At 37.8% G+C, this 23,798-nt stretch overlaps 1 protein-coding gene across 1 annotated transcript; it reads right to left on the minus strand.

Annotated features, from left to right (window-relative positions):
* Positions 1 to 251: 251 nt before the first annotated feature.
* mylipa (myosin regulatory light chain interacting protein a) lies at positions 252 to 23,442 on the minus strand. Its single transcript, XM_082186106.1, has 7 exons — positions 23,209 to 23,442; positions 21,271 to 21,461; positions 7,306 to 7,491; positions 5,597 to 5,794; positions 5,265 to 5,429; positions 3,553 to 3,964; positions 252 to 1,526 (listed from the first exon to the last, which is right to left on the minus strand). Exons 1-7 carry the CDS (start codon positions 23,293 to 23,295, stop codon positions 1,341 to 1,343), a joined length of 1,425 nt encoding a protein of 474 aa, XP_082042232.1. The 5' UTR covers positions 23,296 to 23,442; the 3' UTR covers positions 252 to 1,340.
* Positions 23,443 to 23,798: the final 356 nt, after the last annotated feature.

The following is a 23,798-nucleotide window of genomic DNA, read 5'->3' on the forward strand; positions in this document are numbered from 1 at the left end:
TTTGCTCCGATTCTCACCATCAATCTAACCTGAATTCACATTTTAATGGTTGATGACAGAAAGACTTTTGCCCTCAAGAGTCATTGTGCACTCTTGGAGGGTCAGAGGTGTATTATCTCTGCTTGTGTTTTATAACTTAACTTGCGGTGTATAATGTGCCAAGTAGCCAGGCTCTACCATATTAACGTAAGAAAAACAAAGCAGGAAACTAGGACAGTTTGCTTGACAAAAACATACACACACTCACAATGTTAGTTTAAAAAACAGCTTTATTAATACCTCTCGTTCAAAGAAATATAAAAGACTGAGAGTTACTTCTATATTTACAGAGAATAGTTTTTGCTTCAAACAAACAGAAACAAATCCTACATGTACAAATTGAAAAAATATCCCCTGCTGTGACGTTCAATATTGTGTCAGCAGTAAAGAAAATAGTCCTCTTCATCTCTCAATAATAGTCTGTGCAAAGAAAGAATGCATATCAAACACACTGTGTTGCTGCTACATTAAGGCAAACCCCTAGGAACAATACACTTAGGAAACTCCTTGGTAAAGTGACAGTGTCAATTAGATAATTTCTTGTTTAAAAAACAAAACAACTTTCCTATAGATACCTTTTATCACATCTTCCACAAAAACAAAGCATAAAAAGGTCAAAATCTCATAAAATGGTTAGCAGATCATTCAGTACCCTTTAAATTCAAAGCTAATCACTGGTTGACCATATCTGTGAAATAAAGCATATTAGAAAGAATAAACCTCTGAGGAGCCTTTACAGACCAGGTTTGGAGTGTCGGAAGCTGGTAATCTATATATGAATGGAGGATCAGTAGTTCGACAACTTCCTCTCTACTCAAAAGTGCTGCAAGGGTTTGTGCCCCTCGCCATAAATACCTCTTCATTGGCATGGAAACTAAGAAGACAAACTCAAATCCACTGCAAAAAAAAACACAAAAAAAACACATGGACAATGCATATTAAAAGCAAAACATAAAATTAAATTAAATTAGGAAAACAAAAGCAGCTCCCTAAACTATACAATTCCTCATGGGATACAGATTTGTGCAGGTTTATGAGACAAATATCAGCTTGAACGTTCTGCATGCTGTTGCGTATGGACAAGTAAAAGAAAAAACACTTTCAAAAATACATTTATCAGATCAACTGATACAATTAATTTAAGAGACAAACATTCATAAACATCAAAAGATCATGGTTTCCTCAATGGTTTCAAAAACAACATTTCAATGAGGAGCAACCCAACCGCCGCGGCGCTCAGACTCTCAGTCTGCCACCGCGTCAACTGAAATTAAAGTCCTGTGGAAAAGCGGTAGGCAAGCTTAGTTTTGGTAGATCTTTTCACTGGTGGAATAGTCGTTGGTAGTGCAGGTGTGGGCGGCCACCCCTCGGTGGATGGGTTCAGGGCTGTTGCTGCCGCTGCCGATGGTCAGGTTGAGCAGACTGGTGCACGTTGGCAAGTAGACGTGCTGGACGTGTTCCACCTCTGACCGACACACTGGGCATGACTGTAAAGATAAAACAACAGACTTCAGTCAGCATGCACCACAATAACATTATTGTTATATAGCTCTTAAATAAAGGTATAAAAGTCTTGTGGTAGATAGTTGCAATTATTAAGGCTGGATATCTTATGCCATGCTAAAGAAAGTGTCAACAGTAGAGATTTTTGACATACCGCTTATATCACGGTAGATGTATTTGCACAGCTATTAGTAACTTTACTTTGTTTAAATGTTGTAGGGCTAATGGGGTAGTGTGAAGGGATGCATTTCAAACAAGTCAATAAGATCTATAACATGAATCAGTTTACTTGTTTATTTAAGTGAGCTTTATCGGTTTTATAATTTTTCCGCTTTTTTATTATAATGTTGTAACTAAAATCTTTGGTAACCTAATGTTAAAGGTATAGTGGAGGATTTTATTTTTCCGGGTGGATCATCAAGTCTTGGTCCTCCTAATTGTCAATCATTCTTGTGATATGTTTAAGTAAGGCCGTCGTACGTGCTCGTCCCTAGGTAGTTTTCGCTTTCTGCGCATGCGCACTTTCAAGTGTATATGTGTGGTGAGCTACGGTTTCAGCCATTCATTGAAGCTCGCCGTTCTCACCGGGTTTTCAAAATGTCTGAGGGTCGCAAGAGAAAGTGTCTACGAATTGTATGACAAGAAGAGAAAGGCCTCTGAAGAAAGAAACAAGACCAGAGTGTTTTTGGGAGAATATTTCACACGCTGGCGTGCGCTAAAAGCACAGGTTGGGCTTCTCACTGATGCCTCAGTCGCAAAGTTTCTACTCGACAGGTAAAGTTTGGCATGCTATTTGGAGAAATCCATTTAAAATCACTGCTAGTAAAAGTTAATGTAAGCTATGATTAGCGATGCTAGCCATCTCTCGTGCACACGTTTAATAGGCGTTCCCTCTCGGGAGCAGGTAGAGTGTTGCGCATGTGCATTTTTTCAAAAAGTGGAGAGGGCGGTTCTTTTCTAAAATTCGGGAAAATCCTCCACTATACCTTTAAGTCGTTTTGTACTGATGCCATTTATTATGAATAAACCTTTTGTTTTATGTCCATCAAATTATAAATGAACAGAGAAAAGTCAAAAGAGATGCAAATGAAATGTACATTTAATTCACTGGATTATACAAAACTAGGCATTACCATTTTGTTATTTAATATCTATGGTTAATGTTTAATAACATTTCCAGAAAAACAATTATACTAGAGCAATGGCATAAAAGTGTCAGTGATTAAGAAACAGAAAAAATCATCTTCTTTTTTTTATGTATACAAACAAAACAAACTTTAAATTTTCAAGTTTCAATTTAATGACTCAATTTAAAAAATTTCATGTGGTCCAACTAATTCAAAAGTCATTTCTTTACACTTTGAATACATGGGGGCAGTGTTGTTATTTTAACTAAAATTAAAAAAATAGTTTGATAATTAAAATATAAATATTAGGTGAGAAAATAAATACATGTTGCCTTGGCTAAAATGAATTAAAAAGAAATTACAGCTAAAAGGAAATATTGAAAGAAAAGCACTAAAAGTAAAACAAAATAAAAGCCAATTAAAAATATGAATAAACACTATAATAGTATATAAATCACACTTAAAATCACAATGTATGCGAGTATACACATCTTAATCTTTTTTTTTTTTACTTGGGTGATTTTTTTTTATTTTTATTCACAAATATCATTAATTAATGCATATAATTAAATTGTCCCACCACATGACATTTTACAACCTGAACTAGCCTTGCCTTGTCACAAAAAGGTTTTAACTTTTATATTTTGTTTTATTTATGCATGTTAGCTGCACCACATGGCTTTGATTTGAACAAAATTTTCCAAATATTAATATTAAAATATATTTAAGAAATTAATATTTAAAAGATCGATTTAGGAAATAATACTAAAAGATTATGCCAAGCTACTTTTTTCTTCTTTGTGATATCACGACAGATTTATCATTAACATTTTTTGCCGCAATATTGGATAAAATGTTCCCCAAAACCCAAATGTTGTCTGACCTGCAGCTGTGTAGCACAGTTCTGGCAGCAGACCATGTGACCGCAGGGGCAGAACGCGGCGTCGATCTCTTCTTCGCAACACAGCATGCACAGCAGCGCTTCTCTGAGTTTCTGCAGCTTCTCCTGTAGCGAGCGGCTCTGCTGGCAGCCCCCGCAGTCCAGCGCCCCCTCCTGGTCACGGGACGGCGAGCGGGACGACGGAGTGCGCTCCCCCGGCCTCGACATCAGGTCCACGATACCGGCGTTGTACAGCGCGCGTCTGGCGTAGTCGTACACTTCCTTGGAGGTCCGACGGATGTCGAATACGTACTTCTTGCCCAGGTTAATGTTCTCATTGAGGAAAAGTGAAGCCAGGTGACCCTTGAAATCCCGACTGTACTGCATCATGACTGCGTTTGTCACGGTGTCGCACCTGCAGACAAAAGCAAGAGTGATAGGTTAGCAAGATGGCATATTACACATTAGCGCATTATCTGCTCAGCGTCTGCCACACAGCGGCACAAATGATCCATTATCCATCAGAAATAATGGGCTTTTGAAAAGCTGCTGTAGTTGTGAAAATGAAGGATGGTGCTGCTTGTTAGAGTTCAAGGGCAGAGAGCAGCGGCTGGCTCGATTCTTCAACGTCTTGGCAGTAAAATCTCTTATCGAGGGCTAAAGAAACCGTACCTTACACACTAACACATTTCAAAAGGTGAAAGCAGTTTTATTGCCAGACGTATATAACACCGTCTAGGTTAGATAATGGGAATGTTGCTACAGAGCAACGTCTCAATCTCAGTTTTTTTCCCTCAATCTTCTCAAAGATTGAATTCAACTCAAAAATAAATCAGTTTATCAGCGAGATCTGGGTCATGCATTTTACCCCATTTATTACGTTCTTTTGCATTGTGACGTTATGACAACTAATGTTTTAGAATTACTGAGCATCAGTAAGCATTTACTGATTGATTGATGGGATTTTATTAGAATTTTTATTTTCGAGGTACGTTTAAGGCTGACCCACTTGTACAGACTGTTAGTTACCTTGTAACATGTTTGACGACGCAAGACGTTTTCACAACTAGCGGTTTTACAAATAAAGGTCAACGTTAGTTTGCAATAAAATGCTCAGAGAAAGTCCAAAACAAAAGCATCTAATCATGTAAAGCACAAAACGCCTCAAACAGAGCAAAGTGCTGACACAGGCTTTCTACAAAGAAAATACTATAGAACTTTAACAATAAACAGGCCAAAGAGAGATTATTACCTCTCTATGAGAACAATGCCTAAAAAACAACATTTTAAGAGGTCCAGACAGGTAAGCTAAAGCATGCTAGACACTAAGGGCCTGGTTTGACAAACAGGGTTTACATTAAGCCGGGATTAAGCCTTAGTTCAATTAGGAAATTTAAGTATAAGTATAAATATGCCTTAGAAAATAAACATTACTGGTGTGCATCTTGAGACAAAACAATGGCACTGACATATTTTAAGATGTATTATTGCAAGTTGCTTTCAGTCAAAACAGCTCAAACATGCATTGAAGTCAGGCTTAAGCCTTGTCTGTGAAACTGGAGGTAAAAGCTGTGCACAAGGCGTGTAGTGTCAAGACTGGCAAAGCTGCTTAACTGCACATTAACATGAAAAAATAAATCACGTTTAAGAATGTAATGATGCATCATTGTGCTCACTGAAGGGTTTTATGGTGCTTTCACTTGTGAATGTCTCACCTGTAAAAGGCATGCGTCTCTGTGATCGCCCGGTACAGCCCACTAGCTGCTCGATTACTGATTAACTTGAACAGCAGGACCACACTGTCGCTGGTTTCCTTGGTGACAGTCAAGTACACAGTCTTCCCTGATTGCGTGGCAATTTGTATTATGGGATAGGATATCCTGCATTGAAGGGAAAATATGACACATTACATTTAAAAGGCAGTAATGGCACATTGAATTAATGTTACATGAGTCATGACTGATCCGGAGATTTGCTCTGGGTGTCATTTTATGAAAATGACGCCATCAGGAGCGCTTTAGGCTGCGTCACCGCATCAAAGTCTAACCTGTTAACCAGGGTGAAGTCCTCTCGGCAGATGGCTATGCCCTCTGGTCCCACTCCGATAGCCAACCTCTGTCCTTCAGCGTCCCGCACCCAGTGCCACTCCACCCCATAATGCTCCAGCAACGACACCAGCTGCAGGGCCTGGTACTCCACTGAGGCCTGGCTCAAACCCTCCAGAGCCTTGTGCTTGGCTATGATACTGCCAAAATCAAGAGACACATTGAGTCCAAAAAATTACACCAGCTGATCAAGTGAAAAGTGGGAGAGAGGTTGAGGGAGAGGGACAGGAGTAAAAATCTTTGTTAATATTGGTTTTGAATTTTAGGTTTTGCTATTGCCTTGTCTGCCGTGAAATCAGACTAATACAGGAAAATATTATAATAATATAGTAACACAATAATACAAGTTTATAATAACATCATTTAATATAAATTAATAAAATATAAGTTAATATAAATGAATATAATGTGTTTTAATATAAATTAATGATATATTTTAATATAAATTAATATAATAAATTGAATATACCATACTATCGATAGCTGACAATTACTTTTATTATGGCCAATAACGACATGATTTAATGTTTAAACTGGAACCTGATATCTACTTCCATTATCAGCCAAAAACAGTCTCGTACAGATAATTTTAAAAGAAAATGTAACAGAGAAACCAAAAAAAGTCACCAATATTTTATGCATGTCTAGCAAAAACAAGTAATTTAACATTATATTAAATCACTGATAAAGTCCATGGCTTGTGTTAGCCTGTAAGAAGCGCTTTGATTTTCTTCATGTAAGCATTAGTCTTAATTTGATTTGATGACAATAATGATTAATCACTAGAGACAGATATCATTAATCCACTTTGATTGTATTTGATTAGGTTGTCTGTTATCCATCCAAAACAAGTTAAAGAGTCTGAACAGAACTCTACAAAGGAGAACTGTAATTAGTCAAACACTATTGAGCTTTGTTAACAACCACACATCCCTGGATCAGAAGTACGCATGAGACCACAGATTAGTGCTCCGTTCCAGTCCAAAAATTGTCATACCCTTCACTCGCTAACTTCCCTCCGTCTCGTTCACTCGGATGTACGTCATTTCTTGCGTTGCACGAGTGCTCACTACTGGCGGAAACTGCAATGGGCTGAATTGGAACGTCCTAAGCCCTTGATCACTTGGAATCAGCTATGGAGTTGATTTATTATTTAAATTTTTTTTCCTTTAAGAATTTGTTCAATGCAGCATCCAAATGTTTATAGGTGTGTTTGGGTTTTTTAATTATACAAATTATAATTAATATATCATAGAGTTGTCTGTTGTGGTGGTGATTAGACGAGATATGTGGTGACATCACAATCGTACTGCATTGTGGGACATATAGGTGCCTGAAGTGTACATTTGAAGTAGACTCGCTCCCTCGGTCAAAATTGAGGGAACGAGGGTCTGTCCATATAAACTTCCCTCATTCACTTCATGAAGTGGAACGCACTTCAAAATGGCGGCAGGGATTCCCACAAGGGGAAGTGCTTAGGGAAGTTCGCAAGTGCGTGTCTAAAAGTGGACTGGAACGCAGCATAGAGCATAATTATTATTTAATTATAATTAATTCGTTAATTTAATAGCTTAACTTCTATTAAACACAGAACACAAAATACGATACAAATACAATGGAAGTGATAATTGTGATCGGCGTGTTGGTTTACCTGTTGATGGTGGCTTGGCTGGGTTCTGTGGGACAGAGTTCAGTGTACCAGTACTTGGCTGTGTTCTGGTTATAGTCCCCGAACTCGGCCTGGGCTAGGAGGGCGCTGAGCTCTTCGGCTTGTTCGGAGCACATCCGCAGATGTCCACGGTGCAGATCCTCTTTCACATGCATAAAAAACAGGTGCCTGTAGAGCAAGAGAAAACAAAAAGTGTGAGAGTTTGTTACGGACGCAAGCAGGTGGTACTGTGGAAAGTGAGGGAACCACATATGGATGTGGACAGGTGGTACAACAGGAAAGCGAGAGCGGATATACACAGACTGAAGCAGGTGATGGGGAACTTGAATTACAAAACGCGTCATATATGCTCTCACATGCTACATCCAACTAGCATTTCAAAATAAGATCCATGAATAGATATAATTTAGGTTGATGGTCCCTTTAAAAGGGAATAGTGAAAACCAGAAGTGAATAAAAATTAATTGGAAAATAGCAAAAGGTCACAAAAAGCAGAAATGACGGTTTCCATTCCAAATAGACACTTTCACTTTGAAAACAAAACAGGAGAACTTTGTATTTGTGCGTGAAGTGGTTTGACTTTTGCTCCAGTCTCTTTCTTATCTCTCTTATCTGGCAGCGTAGCAACTCCTGAGGTTATAAGGGCCCTAATGCATAACCCCGCCGGTGTGTTACTAAACGATAAGCATGCCGTCTCAATACAGTGCATGAAAAGCACATTCACAACTCACTGCTGACATAAAGCTGACATAAATCCCTGTAGCTGTAATTCAGGAGTGCTAATCGTGTGTTTTACTGAAGATAGATCTTCTTTCAGCTGTCTGTGGGACTGTCAGTATTTGTTCTCTGATCGATCAATAGCAGGAAAGTCTCAAGGATACAACTTGACATTAAAGTCACACAAACCAAGCTTGCAGCCGTTAGAACAGTGGTTTGTTATCAACTTATCTTTTTATTTATTGATTCTCTTCTAAGGGAATGTTTTTCACCTTGACTAAGAGTTAGACTGCTTCCTGCTCAGCTGTCAAATGAACAGATAGACATAATTTAACTAAACCGCTTTGTAAGTCAACAATAAGGTATTTGAGCAATGATTTCCGGGATCAACAACAGTCACTAAAAGATGATTAGACAAGCAGGACATAAAAAAAACACGAGAGAACATTACTATGAATCAAAAAGTAAAAACAAAACAAACATTTGTCATTGAGTAGGATTTCAAATATAAAGAAAAAATTGAGGAAAAACAAATAGAAATGTAAATATGAAACAAATGTTTGGTTGCATTTCTGCATCATAGAGTTAAAATAAAACAAATGAGATCATATTTAACACTATTAATAATTAATATTAACTAAAATTGTTATTGGTGTTAACTACTTTTATTTATATTAAAGTGTAACATTATTATTATTATTAGTTATTAATGTTCTTTTTATATTAAGACCAATCATTTTACATTAAATATAATAATTATGATAATATAAAACACCATTTATTTTAAATGTATTATTATTATCATGTTTTTGCAGTTGTATGACTGCATCACACTTCTGTTCAGGGAAAAACAAGTTGAATTTGCTTGTACTGTATCAGCTGCTCATCTGCTCCTGTGGTTCTTCACAAACCAGTTTAACAGCATCATGGTTAACTTCTGCCCAAACCTCCCTTGTTCCTGTACTAACCAGCTCTGGCTCCTTTAGGTTTATGAATATCTGACCCAAAGCCCTTATGTCCACTACAACTTTGCAAGTCCCCTGAGATGAGGTTTGGGAGACCAAACAGGGCTGATGTTTACCCCAGCATGCCTCTGTTCCCCCAGCCAACAGAAGAGCATGGGAACACCAAAACAGGCTAAGAGACATTCCTGCTCTGCTCACATAGGCGATGACTCTTTAGGAAAACAAACAAATGGCATATCAGTTTGCGCAGTCCTGCCGACAAAAGCCCTGGACTGATAAACATTGACTTTGGATGAAAAAAGGGACATTATAAAAAAGGCGGAAAATGAAAGTTGAGGTGGATTTATAGGTTAGACAAATAAACAAGACCTGCGTTTTGACAAAGAAAGTCTCGCCCGGCCTGACGAGACACTTCCCTGTGGTGACATCAGACTCATGTGATGAATTACTGTACCTGGCAGGCAAAACAAAGGAGGCTGACGGGGGCAGGGAGGGAGGCAGGGAGAGAGGTTACTAGCGGCCAAACTCAAGCTACTCCAGGATGGAACGTGCGGCGCTGGTTCAGTCAGGCTCTTTACGTGACTAATCTTAGAAACACTCAGCTGTGCTGATGCAGCCACTCATCAACAAACACTGCTACACAATATGATCATTCACTGTGTGTGGGTTGAATGGGTTGGTGTGAACATCCATAAAAGGCGGCCAATGATTAGTAAAGGAGACACATTAAAGCAATATGCCACTAGAGACCATTTTACAGTGATTTTACCATTGTTACCAAAGAGCATGATTCCCAAAAACTGGAAATATTAGAGCTGCACAACTAAAGTTTTGGATGGGTAATATTTGTAATGTTTTTAAAATAAGTCTCTTCTGCTCACCAAGGCTGCATTTATTTGATTAAAAGTACAACAACAAAACAGTAATATTGTGAAATCTTATTACAATTTAAAACCGCTGTTTTCTATGTGAATAGTAAAGTGTAATTTATTCCTGTGATCAAAGCTGAAATTTCAGCATCATTACTCCAGTCTTCAGTGTCACATGATCCTTCAGAAATCATTCTATTACGATGATTTGATTCTTTGAGGAACAGAAAGTTCAAAAGAACAGCATTTATCTGAAATGGAAAGCGTTTGTAACATTAAACACTACCGTTCAAAAGTTTGGGGTCAGTAAGAATTTTTATTTTTTGTCCATAAATAAATCAATACTTTTATTCATTAAGGATGAATTAAATTGATCAAAAGTTACAGTAAAGACATTTATTATGTTACAAAAGATTCCATTTCAAATAAACGCTGTTCTTTTGAACTTTCTATTCATAGAATCCTGAAAAAGAAAAAAAATTCCACAACTGTGATAAAAAAAAAAACTTTTGACTGGTACTGGTAGTGTATATAATTCCCACAATAAGTCCCATAAAAGTATGCTGAAGTGTACTTTTTTTTTTTTTACAAGGGAAGACTTTTTAAGCTAAGAGCAGCTGAGAGCAGCAGGTTGTGGAGGAGTCTAGTGTCTTAATTCCATCAGATTAGGGTTGGGGGGGGGGGGGGGGGGGGTCTGGGGGCAACAGGTGTGCTCCACTCTCTCTCACCAACTCGTTCAAGTGAGTTTGAATGTTGAGTGTACGTGTGCACAAGGTACAGCATTCATGTTATAAAGATATGATTCTGTGTGTAGTAAATAGGGGTGTAACGCTATTCAAACCGAACCGACAAACCGCGATACAACAGCCACGGTTCGAACCGCGATACTCTCATGTCGAACCGAACGCGCCCCGCCCCCTGCTGCCCCGGCCCAACTCTCACATCACTTTGTCACAAAACTATTTTTTTCTTCCTTGACATTTGATTAAATAGTTATTAATGAGTACACTTTTAACAACTAATAAGAGCTGTAGTTTTACTAAATATTATTATAATATTATTTACTAAATAAAGTGCATGTCACGTGATTTGGGTGATCGATCACGCTCGAGAGTTTACATACGCACTTCAGGATGGCAACTCATATTGAGATTGAAGACCCTCCGGTCACAACCACTGACTGATACAGCAGCAACAGCAGCAGTGCTGATCACGAATCACCGACACCTGTCATCATCCAATATGATGACATATCACAGCATTTTTTAATCATCGTTTTGAGACAAATCATTGTTTGTTTTGCGAACATAATCCTCTGCCGTCTGGTCGCTTCCGCTTCAAGCCGGACTCGTCTCGCGCTAACGGTAATTCCTTTTCACTGTCCACGTTTTGATTTCGGCAAATCAATTTTAGCGAATGCAAACAACGTGATTATTGTTCATGAGTCCAACATCCAGCCACGCAAGAAAACATGTAATCTACCTGAGGGAATAATATGCTCACAAAACATTTCTGATTATTATTAATGTTTAAGACTGGTTTGTTTTTTCCCCCCCAGGATTCTATGAAGAATGTAAAGATCATAAGATATTTATTTGAAATAGAAAGCTTGTGTAACACTATAAATGTAGGCTACTGTCACTTTTGATTAACGTAATGCATCCTTGCTGAATAAAAGTAGGCAATTACTTTCTTTAATTTCTTTCCCCCAAAAAATTATCTTACAAACCTCAAACTTTTGAACTGTAGGCCTATGTATAATGTTAAAAAAGCTTTCTATTTCAGATAAATGCTGTTATTTTGAATGGTGGTTTGTTTGTAATGTGACATTTTGTTTGTATGACTTTACAATAATTTTTAGAATTAAATTGTACATAAATAGGTTAAGCAATACAAATGTGTTTGTCTGATAACCTTTTAAACATATACTTAACTGTCTGCAGACAATGAAATGTACATTGTGCGATGCAGTACAAATATTTTGAGTGTCCCTTGTTTTCCTATAAAGAACCACGATTGTCCCGCATTTTACTTTTCTGAAGTTGGCAACCCTACTCAGGTGTGCAGTTTATTTCTGACTAGTCAGTGGAGGCATTTATTTCATTTTAGTTAACTCAGGTGTGCTAAGTGCTCTAAAGAAAGGCTGAAGCCACTGTATAAAGTTCAGTTAATAAAGTTAAAGTTAATCTAGCGTTATTATTGCTGGTGCCCTGCCATGAACCCTGCCCCCACAGCAAACAGAACCGAACCGAACCGAACCGTGGCTCCAAAACCGTGATATGAACCGAACCGTGGCATTGGTGTATCGTTACACCCCTAGTAGTAAACTGCTTATTAAAGCATCCACACCGCATTATATTGCGGTTACTGCAATAACTGCATGAAATCATGATGTCCTATTACCACATCTCCACAACAAATGTGAAACTTTCCCCCCATTGTATTACCAAACTAATAAAATAAAACTAAAGAAGCATAAACATGCACCGCTTTCTTTGAAGTTCCTAAATCATCTGAGAAGTACGCTATGCTATTCTGAAACAACAGTTCCTCACACAAAGACAAAAGAAACAATCACATTGCAGCAGGAGAACTTGATCATGTAACTGGAAGAATTCAATTAAAAACGCCTGCACCCTTCTGCTGACAAGAAATGGGTCATGCCGTGATATCTGAGAGAGCTTGAGCTTTGCGAAGGAGGGCTTTTGTGGGTTTGAGGTTTTGGTTTCAAATGCAGTGCAACTTTCTGCAGAATTTCCCCTGATGTATGGCTGGAAAGTGAATCATGACAGGCAGGAGAAAATTATTTTAGAGTTCACAAAGTTTATGGCACTTTCAAAGTAGCTGATAGTAGGTTTGTGAGACATTAAAGGGTTTATATAGGCTGAATGTTGGCAAGATTGTAAATATGTTTTTATTGAACTAGCTTGAAAATGTGAAATATTTTTAAACATTTCAGACAAACTGAGGTGGTCAAACTAAAGGAACATGGTGGTAAAAAAAAAAACACCTTTCAATGCTTTTGCAGAAACTTGCAAAATCAAGTTTTGCAAGAGAACGCAAAAACTCTGGCAATTATTTTCTGTAATTAATTTACTGTAATTTTTAACTAATAGGATTCTGGTCACTAATTTTGCCTAATTCTTTCCCTACTAATCGTTTTGTCTTCTCAGATTCAGGCAAAGTCATCATGGGGGGCCAGATGTTTTGGGGTCTGACGCAAAGAACAAAACATTCCTCTGAAATGAAACGAGAAGCTTCTGCCCGGAGACTGCAACAAAGAGGGCAATCCGCACAGGGGTTTCATTCTTTTCAGGCGCCCTTCGAAACAATGTGGTTTCAGAGTTAGTCAAATAACATTGCTCTGAGCCATGTGTGTAGCTGGGGTTACTCTCAGTCAACGAACTCAAGTAAACCCTGCCATGCATCACAGGTAAACACCTCCTCGCTAAACCACAAAGCGTTAATCATCATTCGCTCAAACACAAGAAAATTCAGATGAAAACTGAAGCAAAAACAGGAATTCAAACAAAGAGATCCTTTGTGAGCAAACGCCTCTGGTAAGTGATGCATTCAGCATCGATTTGGCAAACGGTAATAATGCTGTGGGCAAAAAAAAAAAAAAAAACTGAACAAAATTAAATTGGGTGTGGAGACAACCTAACATCATTCCTGAGTAATTCACACTCAGCTTAAATAGGTGTAGGTTACTACAGTTCATCTACAAATGCGGTTAAACCTGCTCTGCTGTCAGAGCGCATGTAATCCAGTAAACACAGAGAGACAACAGAGCTCTAGTGTTTTAATTCACAGAATAACCATTAACACAAAGAGGAAGAGTGCAAGATGCAAGCTTAAAACTGAATATTCAAATATTTGTTGTATTTTCATAAATAAGCTTGCATTTAAATTTCGATCCAGTTAAATATTACACTAATGATTTCACCACTTGTATTTAACAAAAACCAACTGCCTTATTTCTGATTCAAAGCTAAATTAGTAAATTGAGTCCTTTATATGACTAGGGAATGGCGCGGTCACCTTTGCTGAGTTTTTTTAATAATTTGTTTTAGGTTTGTTTGTTTAGAACTTGGTGACATTCCAACTACCATAGCTACATTAATGGAGAGAAACAAGTGAAAAGTATATAGAAACAACAAATACGTGATGTATCGGTTCTCGGAGTCATTACAGTTCATCAAAATATGCTTCAGAGATATTGGTACAAGGGATTTTTAAAATGGAAAACAAATTCCCCACACGACACCTACACTAATCCCATTTGGCTTGCCCTTTTTTTTTTTTAAGGATATAATGGTTTCTAATGGGTTTGAGGTCTGGAGATGGAATAGGGCAGGAATTCATGTCAACAAAAATAGAGGGGAATGGGCTCTTATTGGTTGCAAGCCAGATCTTGCAATGCTGCACATTGGTGGTGGTTGAGGAGATTCCCCCCTTCCATGTAAAGCGCTTTGAGGTCTCAGAAAAAGCGCTATATAAATGTAACGAATTATTAATTATTATTATAGATCTGAGCAAGCATTTCCCATGTTAGCGCCCACATCTCAACATTTCAATGTTTTGTGATCCATATACAAAGCTTCAGGAGGATTTTGTGAGTCAGTCTTCCTGTGGTAAGGAGGTAATCGGGAGCTTACTGGGATTGCTGGTGACCTTGTTTTCAGGATTGGATGTGGGGTGAGAGGTTTGTCTCGGCAGTTGCCTGTTTGAGATCATGTTGACCCCGAATAGCACCCGCACTCCAGTTCCTGCTGACAACACCCAGGGCCCTGACTGTGAAGATAACAAGACCTGAGATCACAGCGGCATGTTTTGCATATTTGCAGGCGTAAAGAAAACCACTGTGGTTTCAAGTATGAGAACTCTGTAGATGTTTTCATGTTTCTGAACAAGAACCAAATAGCCAGGGTAAGAGAATGTGCGTGGCTTAATCTTTTAAACATTATTCGCTGCTCTTCCCAAGGGTTGAAGCTAAACCAGCGCACCGATTAATGTTTAAAAGACCCCTTCTCTTATTTAAATTGGGCTGTGCCTTTGCTAATGGTGCTGGCCTCTGTGGATCAACAGGATCATTCAGTCCTGATGAGAATGCTAAACACTCAAGCCCTCTAAAACAATACAGGCATCTTTACACAAGCCTGGCACGTATAGCATGCCATAAAGACGAACTAGAGCATAAACAGAAGCATGCAACTATTATTGAGTGCCGACTACTCAACAATTACCTTATTTCTCCCCCATAACACCATAAATGTTAGCCGTGCATAGTCAAACCCACCATATTTCAGCCAAAAGTTGCCTCGAGGATGGGTTAATGAGGTTTAGCAAGGTAACATTAAGGCCCCTACACACTACAAGCCATGTCAGCGAACGCTGCCAAATCTATTGATTTTAATGGTGCGTAGCAGGGATACAGATGAAAAATGCAAGGGTTTGTGACAGCAGTGCTGATACACATCAATACAATGTTTATTAAATAAATACCATTTTCAAATACACAGTTGTAAATAAAACCGATTATTGGAGCAGAAAGTAATATTTCAGTACTTGTACTTCAAAATGTAAATTATTTCAACGTCTTGCAGTTTCTTTGTAATTGTGCAATTTACTATTAATTTTGGTTTCTACAAAAAAAAAAATATATATAAATGTTTTGTAATAAAAAAATATTTTGCATTCGTAGTGTAAACACTCATGTGGTCAAAAGCATTCAAACATCCACAAAAGACTGCCTACTCTTCACCTACTGACTTAATGCATAAACCTTATAGAAAGCTCGCTAGCCACACAGGATTTAAACCGAGTCAGCAGGAGACCCAAGTTTGGTTTTAAGACGAAAAATGTACCAAGCATGGTGTTCTCTCACCATTCCTGATTTCGAACACTTGTGGCTATCAGAGTAGAAACAAAAGCTGATGCTCTCGATATGTTTTTATCTTCTTTGGTCGCGTTTATACGTTAATTGTGAAATTTATTTTGTCCATTAGATCGAAAGACCTTCATTTACCCGCCAATAGAAACCCGGCAAGAAGTGGTTGAAAGTTGACAAGAGACGGAATAAAATACCAGGTATAAAGGTGTATGTGTCTCCGTCTTCTACTTTTGATCTGATCGACCAAAAAAAAAATAAAAATCTTAATACCAGGTGTAAACAGAGCTTGAGATAGCATGAGTGTTGCCAGAAAGAGTTTTGCCAGAAAGAGTTTTAAAAACATGTCGGCTAACACTTGGCTTTACGGGTGTGTAAACATGTTTGATTATGCAAACTGAAAATGGAGCAGGACAGATTAAGAGATGCTGTTTTTGGGGGGTGGGGATTTCTTTAACACATGTGAGTGATTGTGGTTGGGAGAAGAGGTTGGGCGACTCTGATCCTCAAAGGATCCAGTAACGATGCAAGCAGGATTAGGCCCTCAAGGCTGTTGTTTATATCTTTAAACTGTGCCTCATTTGGAGGATTTTTCCCAGCCCCAAAATAAAATAGATGTCCAAGCACTGGAATCAGTCGTTTGTGCTGAATCATTTTGCCGTACTAGTAAACATTTCTTATATCTGGCAATCATCCGTCAAAACTCTCCACAGAGGAAGTATAAAGATCTATTTTTGGAAGATGCACTTATACTAATGAACACGAGGAACTGTCATAATAACGGACTACAGAAGCTAGCCTTTCCAATCGGCCGGCTCTGGGTCTTATATAAGCGGCTCTACTGCATTCAGAGGCCTGTGCACTGTTTAGTGCATCTTACATAACAGAACAGACAGAGATAGAATGGAAGTAGAGAAAGCCTGAGCAGATTTCTAGTCCTGGACAGGTGCTGAGGTGCAGCAGGGGTCGGTGCATGACCCTTTCTCCTTCTGACATTTCCGACTCGGGATTCTGTCAAGGCACACAGACATTTTTTTATTTAATTTTGTAGTTTTTTTGAATGGGCCAAGGCAGAGAGTAGATTTATCATATTCATGAAATAAAAGTCTCTTCCTCTTACAAAAAAAATAAACCTTGTGTTAAAAATGAAGTTTAAAGTAAATAAAAAGTCACCAAGCCCTCATTTTTTTAGACCCTCTCAGCTTCATTCTGGTCCGTAACGCCCACTTATATCAGAATCCAATCATTATCTGACAGATAAAGCCTAGTTCAGTAAACATTTTTTTTAGTGTTAAATTCTCACTCATAAAGGTGCCACATTTTGGAAGCAAAATGGCTTATGAAGGTTGTTCTATGTTGATTTTAAAGTTTGTAAGTTACAGAAAGTATTTTAGGTATGTTACAGCACCATTTCAAATCAGCCCCTCTCGTGCCTGTTCCTAATGTGCATGTGCGCTCATGAGCCAAGTAACTTCTAGTCATAAATCATCACTTAGGTGCTCTGAATCAGTTTTACAGGGAAGTTGGTAATACCATGGCTGCAAGATGTTGACGCAGTTTCAAAGATTACAAATCAAAAGTACCAGACACAAGACAACAAGAGAGAATGACAGACTTCATGCGCATGCACGATTCCGCTTAAAAATTCCCTGTGGGGAAAATCATGTGGCTTCAGGCTCCATTTGTATGAGTGTGTGGTAAACGCATGCCACAGCTCACTGCCGGTCGATGGGCAGCGGAACGCAGTGACGAAGTAGGGCAGAGGTCATTGAACAAACAAGGTTAGAGAACATGACCCTTGTAGCCAGAGGCAGGGCCGCATCATGCATGCATATGCGCGCACACACAACAGTGCCAAAAAGAAAACAAAGGACTGTTTTCATGTGATAGCAGCCTGTGTTACACTAAAAAATGCCAGGCAGCCATCCATATTCTTCCATGGGCGTCACTTTGTCCATTTAGTCCAATACAGTTTACTCTATAATATAAAACCCTTTCATGTTTTTGTCAGTGTTATTTAAAGGAATGCACGAATATTACAATTCTGGCCAATACAATAAGCTGATAATTCTTTTCAAATGGCAGATATAAAAATTCTATACCATTTTGTCTAAATGCATAAAAAAACATAAAAAAAAAACATTTTAAATACAATTATCACAGCTTTACAAATGTATAGTATGGAAATACCAATACATATATTCATTATTTTTATTTATAAATATAAATACACCACAACCATTTTCAACAATAATATACCGTAATATAAATGATAAGAAATGTTTCTGGGGCAGCAAATCAAAATTCAGCTTTGCCAATAAATTACATTTTAAAATATTTTAAAACAGAAACCAAAATATAATTTCACACAATATATATATAAAAAAAAAAGCCTCAGTGAGTAAAAACTATTTTAGAAATGATAACAGGACTCGTGGGAAAAAGCAATGCACATAATGATGGCATGTGAAAGTGTAGAATAATACAGTTTGAAATGTTTATGGTTGTAGAACTACATATTTTCCAAAGAATGTAAGCAGTATTCAGTGCACTGCGCAGTTAGCAATATGCTAATATTCCATTCTGAACACTTCCAGCTCCTGCCACATATACACCATAAAGCCGGTGTTCATTGTTATTCAATATGCTTTACATTTCCTCTACCAAATATTGAATCTTAGCCTGATCAAAGCTTTGCTTTTGTCCTGATGTCGACTGAGAATAAAAGCCTCAACCCCCCGCCATCTCAACACGTCAGCCTTCACACTTTCACACAGAGTAAGCTGTTTTTGTGCCCATTTAGAAGGCTGTCCAGGGTGGCTTAACAGCTTGAATGATATTGCGGAAGCTCTGGGGGTGTGACGTCCCCCTCGCATCAAGAAATCTTGCGGAAAGAAGCGCAGCACATGCAACTTTTAATTAACAGTTATGGTATTTAACATTAATGTTTCTCCTCCCCCCCCCAAAAAAAATCCTTCAATCCTACCATCCACCATCTGTCAGTGACCCCTGCTAATCTCCCTCAGGTCACCAGAAGGCCATCTAAACCCCAAAAATGGCTTTTAAATCACAAAGCCTTAGAAAAGGACACTATACAGTAACCAGGAAACGGAAGCAAGTGTGCATGCACACGCTGCCCTGCCAGAGATGTTCTGCCCAGAGGGCGCATGGCTGTGGGAATGACCGCGGGAGCTGGCACGCAAGTCCACTTCATTTTATTGAAAAGGACCCAGCGGAGCTTGGAGCGCACAAAACGCAGGGCTCCAAAACGGGGCAGCTATCAAATAACAGCACACAGCGGATACCGGAGGAGAGGGTTCACTGTGGGGTTGAAAGTAGTACACTGCAGGTACATACTCACTGCAAAGACACGCACAAGCTGAAGCTAATGCAGCACGAATGAGCAGGTCACGGGACACCCTATTTATAACATCAAACAAGGAGAGAAAGTAGAAAAACAAGTCAACAAAAATGTTAACACCTGTCTGTGCCACTCTTTGTCAGAGACAAACATTTGTGGGACCAGCGTCCTGACAAAAAGAGTTAGGCTAATTTACATGACCAGAATTCTAACTACCCAATCAAATTATCTTCAGACTTTCTGAAGAGGACGTTGACTGCAAGAGTGCTTGAAAACATTGGACTGACAGCTTAATTTCATTGTTGAAGAAATTAAAGCTTTGGATGGGGCTCTGAATTTTATTTCCAAAGACACATTACATGTTAACACAAGACTAGCCTGACCTTGTTAGTACGCAAACAGGGCCATGCACTTTTAAGGGTTAAAATGCGAAGCTCTTATTTTTGCTAAAGCTCTTGTTTTAATTCTTACTAGTGTTATTTTAGTATTATTATACTATATTAATTTTATTATACTTATAGTATTTATAAAAAAATTTAATCATCTTAATTTTTGATTTTCAGATTTCATTTTAATTGTAGTTTAATTTCTGGTCATTTTGTTAAGTGCTATTTATAAGTTAGTTTCAAAATTATTTTTATTTAGCTTTATTTTATTTCAAATAGTTCTTCAACTTAAACAGAAATTACAAATGCTGCCTTTGCAACTAACTGAAATAAAATAAGTTTCAAATATTAAATTTTATTTCTGGTTATATCAATTACCAAAAGTTAGTTGTATTTAACATTGATTCTCTCTTTCAAAATAAGTTTTATTTGAGCTTTAAAAAACATTGTGCCAAGACTTTTTTGTACAGAAATTCTAGTTATTTTTCATATGCAGTTGGTTGAATTCATCTTTAATCCTAATATACAGAATTCACTGTCTTAACATTTTCATGACAAGAGTAGAAAACATATACGATATAACTAAACGGACAAGGATATCACCCTAGTCTCATCTTTACACATACAGTATAATGCTTAAAGGGTAAGTTCACCCAAAAATTAAAATTCAGTCATTATTTACTCATCGTTCCAAAACCGCATGTCTAGACTTACTTCTGCCTAACACTAAATAAGATATTTTGGTAATTGTCGCAGTGGTTTTATTTTTGACCATACAATGGAAGTCAATGTGGTCACCAAAACTTTTTGGTAAAAATATCTTCATTTCATTTGCGTTCCACAGAAGTCAGACAGCCATACAGGCATGAAACATCCTGCCAGAAAATGACTGATTTTTCAGATTTTGGGCAAACTATCTCTTCAAGTCTTGTGTCTATACTTTCAAAACAGTGTGCGTTTTAACATTGTTAATATCGTGTTGCCCATGTACTGTTTTCTGTTTAAATGAAATTATTTGGTCAAGAATATTGTGCCACAAATGTTGCCACTAAAGTTGAACTTGTATACTTGTATCCTTTAAGCTGTGCTCCACATTTGTCTCAGACAAAAAAGTAACAAAACTCTACAGTCAGAGTGAATAAAAGAGCATGAGGTGGTGGTGGTGACTCGGCCAGCTCAGTCTCTGTGGGTAGGAGTCTTTGAGCAGGGGGATCACATTTCCTGCTGCTGCTCATAGCACAACGACCTATAGTAACCCACAGGGAGCAGGGTTACTACAGGGCAAACTACTGTACTGAGAAAAAAAGTTTTACAGGCTACTGTGCAAAGTGCTCTTTCTCTGCTCAAGACACATGACTTCAGCTGATGTGAGGCTGAAAGAACAGCCATAAAACCAGCATTGTTAAATGAATATTTAATATGTAACTTGCCCTAGATTTTGCTGTAATATCTAGGCACAGGCACACTCCAAAAACAAGCTATAGCTCAAGTCGAGCATGGAATTCACATTAGACACAGAGAATGGAAGGAAAATGGCTTTACTTCCAGTATTCTCACACGAAACATTCACACACCCACATGCTCAGTTGCGTTTCTTGCTGCCGTTTTTCTGACATCTTGCACTGTATTGAACGGAAGTCTAAAAACATCTCTACTCACAGACGGTGATGAAATGTTCTCAGCCACAACTTCCTTAAACACTATCCATTTTCTTTTTGTGATGCACATTTTGCTCGTACATGTGTTTTTGTGTACGTACCTTGTCTGTTCCTGCAGAATAAGGTGAGGCTCCACAAAGAACTTCACTCTGAGCCGTAGTCTGCAAGGCGTGATATTGTCCATCTGCTGGGAGATTCTGTTCCTCAGGTTCAGCCACAGGTTTTCTCCCTTACTGCCAGAAAACTGCAGTCCAAAGTAATCCACCTCAATAATTCCCAACTTCCGACATACCTGTCACCAAGAGTCAGATTTCATATTGTTAAACATAATTTGTTTTCTAGTCCAGATCAACTTTCATTGCATGGAAAAGAGCAGCTTGGACATTCTTCCCAGCATCTTTTGTGTGCCACGGAAGTGTCATTTTTTGTTTTTGTAACACGATTACTCATCGTTTTTCGTGGGTGAACAATTCCTTTAAAGTCTTCATGAAACAGAAGTTGCGATAATCTGTTCTTCCATATTGTGAACTATATCTGAGTGAAACGGCTTCTCGAACAAGAAAAAAGAAAGAAAAAAAATTAGGACGGGACTTGAATTTGTCCACCGGGAACTGATCGTTGGATCGTGTGATCGCATGTGTTTGACAGGTTGTCCCGTCCATGCACCAGTAAACACGTCACCAAAGATGATATGTCGTTGCAAGAGGATGCAAAGTTATTTTAATTACTAGGGCATATGAATAAAAAAAAAATACAGATGTGCATGGATAATACTGCAATATCCCATAAAAAAAAAATAAAATAAAAAATAAAGTGTATGGTCACATTATGCATCGACTTTACTAAATGTATCTATTTATTTGACAATTTTGCAGTGCAAGCATGATTTTAAGATAAATTAAAAGATAAAAATGAAAAAAGAATGCGGTTTAATTTAACAATCGAGATAAATAATTTTGTACTTATTACTTATAATACTAATTACAACAAAGACAAGAAAAATCCCCTTTAAAGGGCAAATCTGAAGAGGCAAAATTACACCTTTAAAACACTATTCAATAGTCAGAAATAAACTTTGTTAAGTTAAGTCATGCCAGCTACATTATAGTATAATCATTGTGAGAGAGATTCAAATAGGTTTTTTAATTTTATCTTCGATAAAAACTCTAAAACTAGATCTGGTCTTAATTTAAAATATTTTCATAAGAGTCAAAAAAATAAAAAATAAAAAAAATAATTCTAACAGAGTTCAATCTATCACAGTCCATCAAAATATGCTTCAGTGATAATGGATTCTGGCATGAGTCATAAAGGAGTATCTTCACCCGCTAACAGAAACATATGAGTTTTCTAAACTGCTGCTAGACTTAAAACGTTTTAGTTGTGTACAAATCAGATAATACAAGTTCAGAGATGTCCCTAAAACATTAAGATCTACCATAAAGTATAACGAGTTGAAAAAGCTTTCACTTTGTCATTTACGTTGGAGGAAATGCAGAGCCTCCTCCATGCACGAGCCAAACATCTGCGAATGAACTTTAGTAACCTCGAGCATACCATCACACATACACACTATCGTTTAGAGTACCCAGACATCTCTTTCTCGAAAAATAATAAAGATAAATGTTTCACCTTCAACATACTGTGTATGTTAATTATCATGAAAAAAATATATTGTTTGTTTAGGAACGATCATAGACTAACATTTGATTATTTGCCTTCTTCAGGCATATTGATTCGAATCATTTAAAGAGAGAAATTAATGTGACTCAAACACTCAAAGATTTTAAGAACATTCCAAATATAATTTGTAATCTTTACCCAAAATAAACGCATGCAATCAGATATATAGGTTGATGCTGATATTAAGTTTCCATGTGCCTTCATAAACTCATTCATTCTGCGCTCAGTCTACAACTTTTGATTTTCAACATTTGTGTTTATTTTCTGTGGAATAATGCACGAGCGCTAATCGGATAAAAGGCACATTTCAGACGCGTTTAATAAGAAACATCACAGACTTTCATTCATGATCTTACCTTATTCAGACAGTCCTCTCCGTTCGCCTTTGCGTCCACTTCAATCTCCATCACCACCGCATCCGGTCGAGTTACATGGCAGAGCATTTTGGAGCGGTGTTTTGTCTTTGGTCTACCCGTCCTGTATGAAAAAACACTACAAACAGCTCTCACTGTTGTCCTCTCTAAGAACCCTACATCAGCCCTCGCTCACTTTCCTCGAGCCTTCTGTTATCTGTTTCTCTCTATGGCCCAGCGCTTCCTGCTCTATATAAATTAAACGCAATTTAAACCCCGCCCACTCCCACCACAGCCAATCACATGAGGCGTATCAAAGCGAACAGCGAACGCTCTGACAGCAACAGAGAGCCCTGCCATGTTCATTTAGTAGTAAATACAATAGACACCACTAGCGTCCCCTACAGGTGCTTTACATTTGTCATGAAGATGCTGATGATAAATACTTAAAAAAATATAATAAAAAACAAAATTAAAAGAATATGCATTACAAATAACCTACTACGTAACCATGAACAGTATGCACACTAAAGTAGGTTGCATAAATTCATTAACATCACATTACAGATCACATAACCGTGTAAACAGAAAAT

Source organism: Leuciscus leuciscus, assembly GCF_965113295.1.
Source record: "Leuciscus leuciscus genome assembly, chromosome: 12".
Taxonomy (NCBI): domain Eukaryota; kingdom Metazoa; phylum Chordata; class Actinopteri; order Cypriniformes; family Leuciscidae; genus Leuciscus; species Leuciscus leuciscus.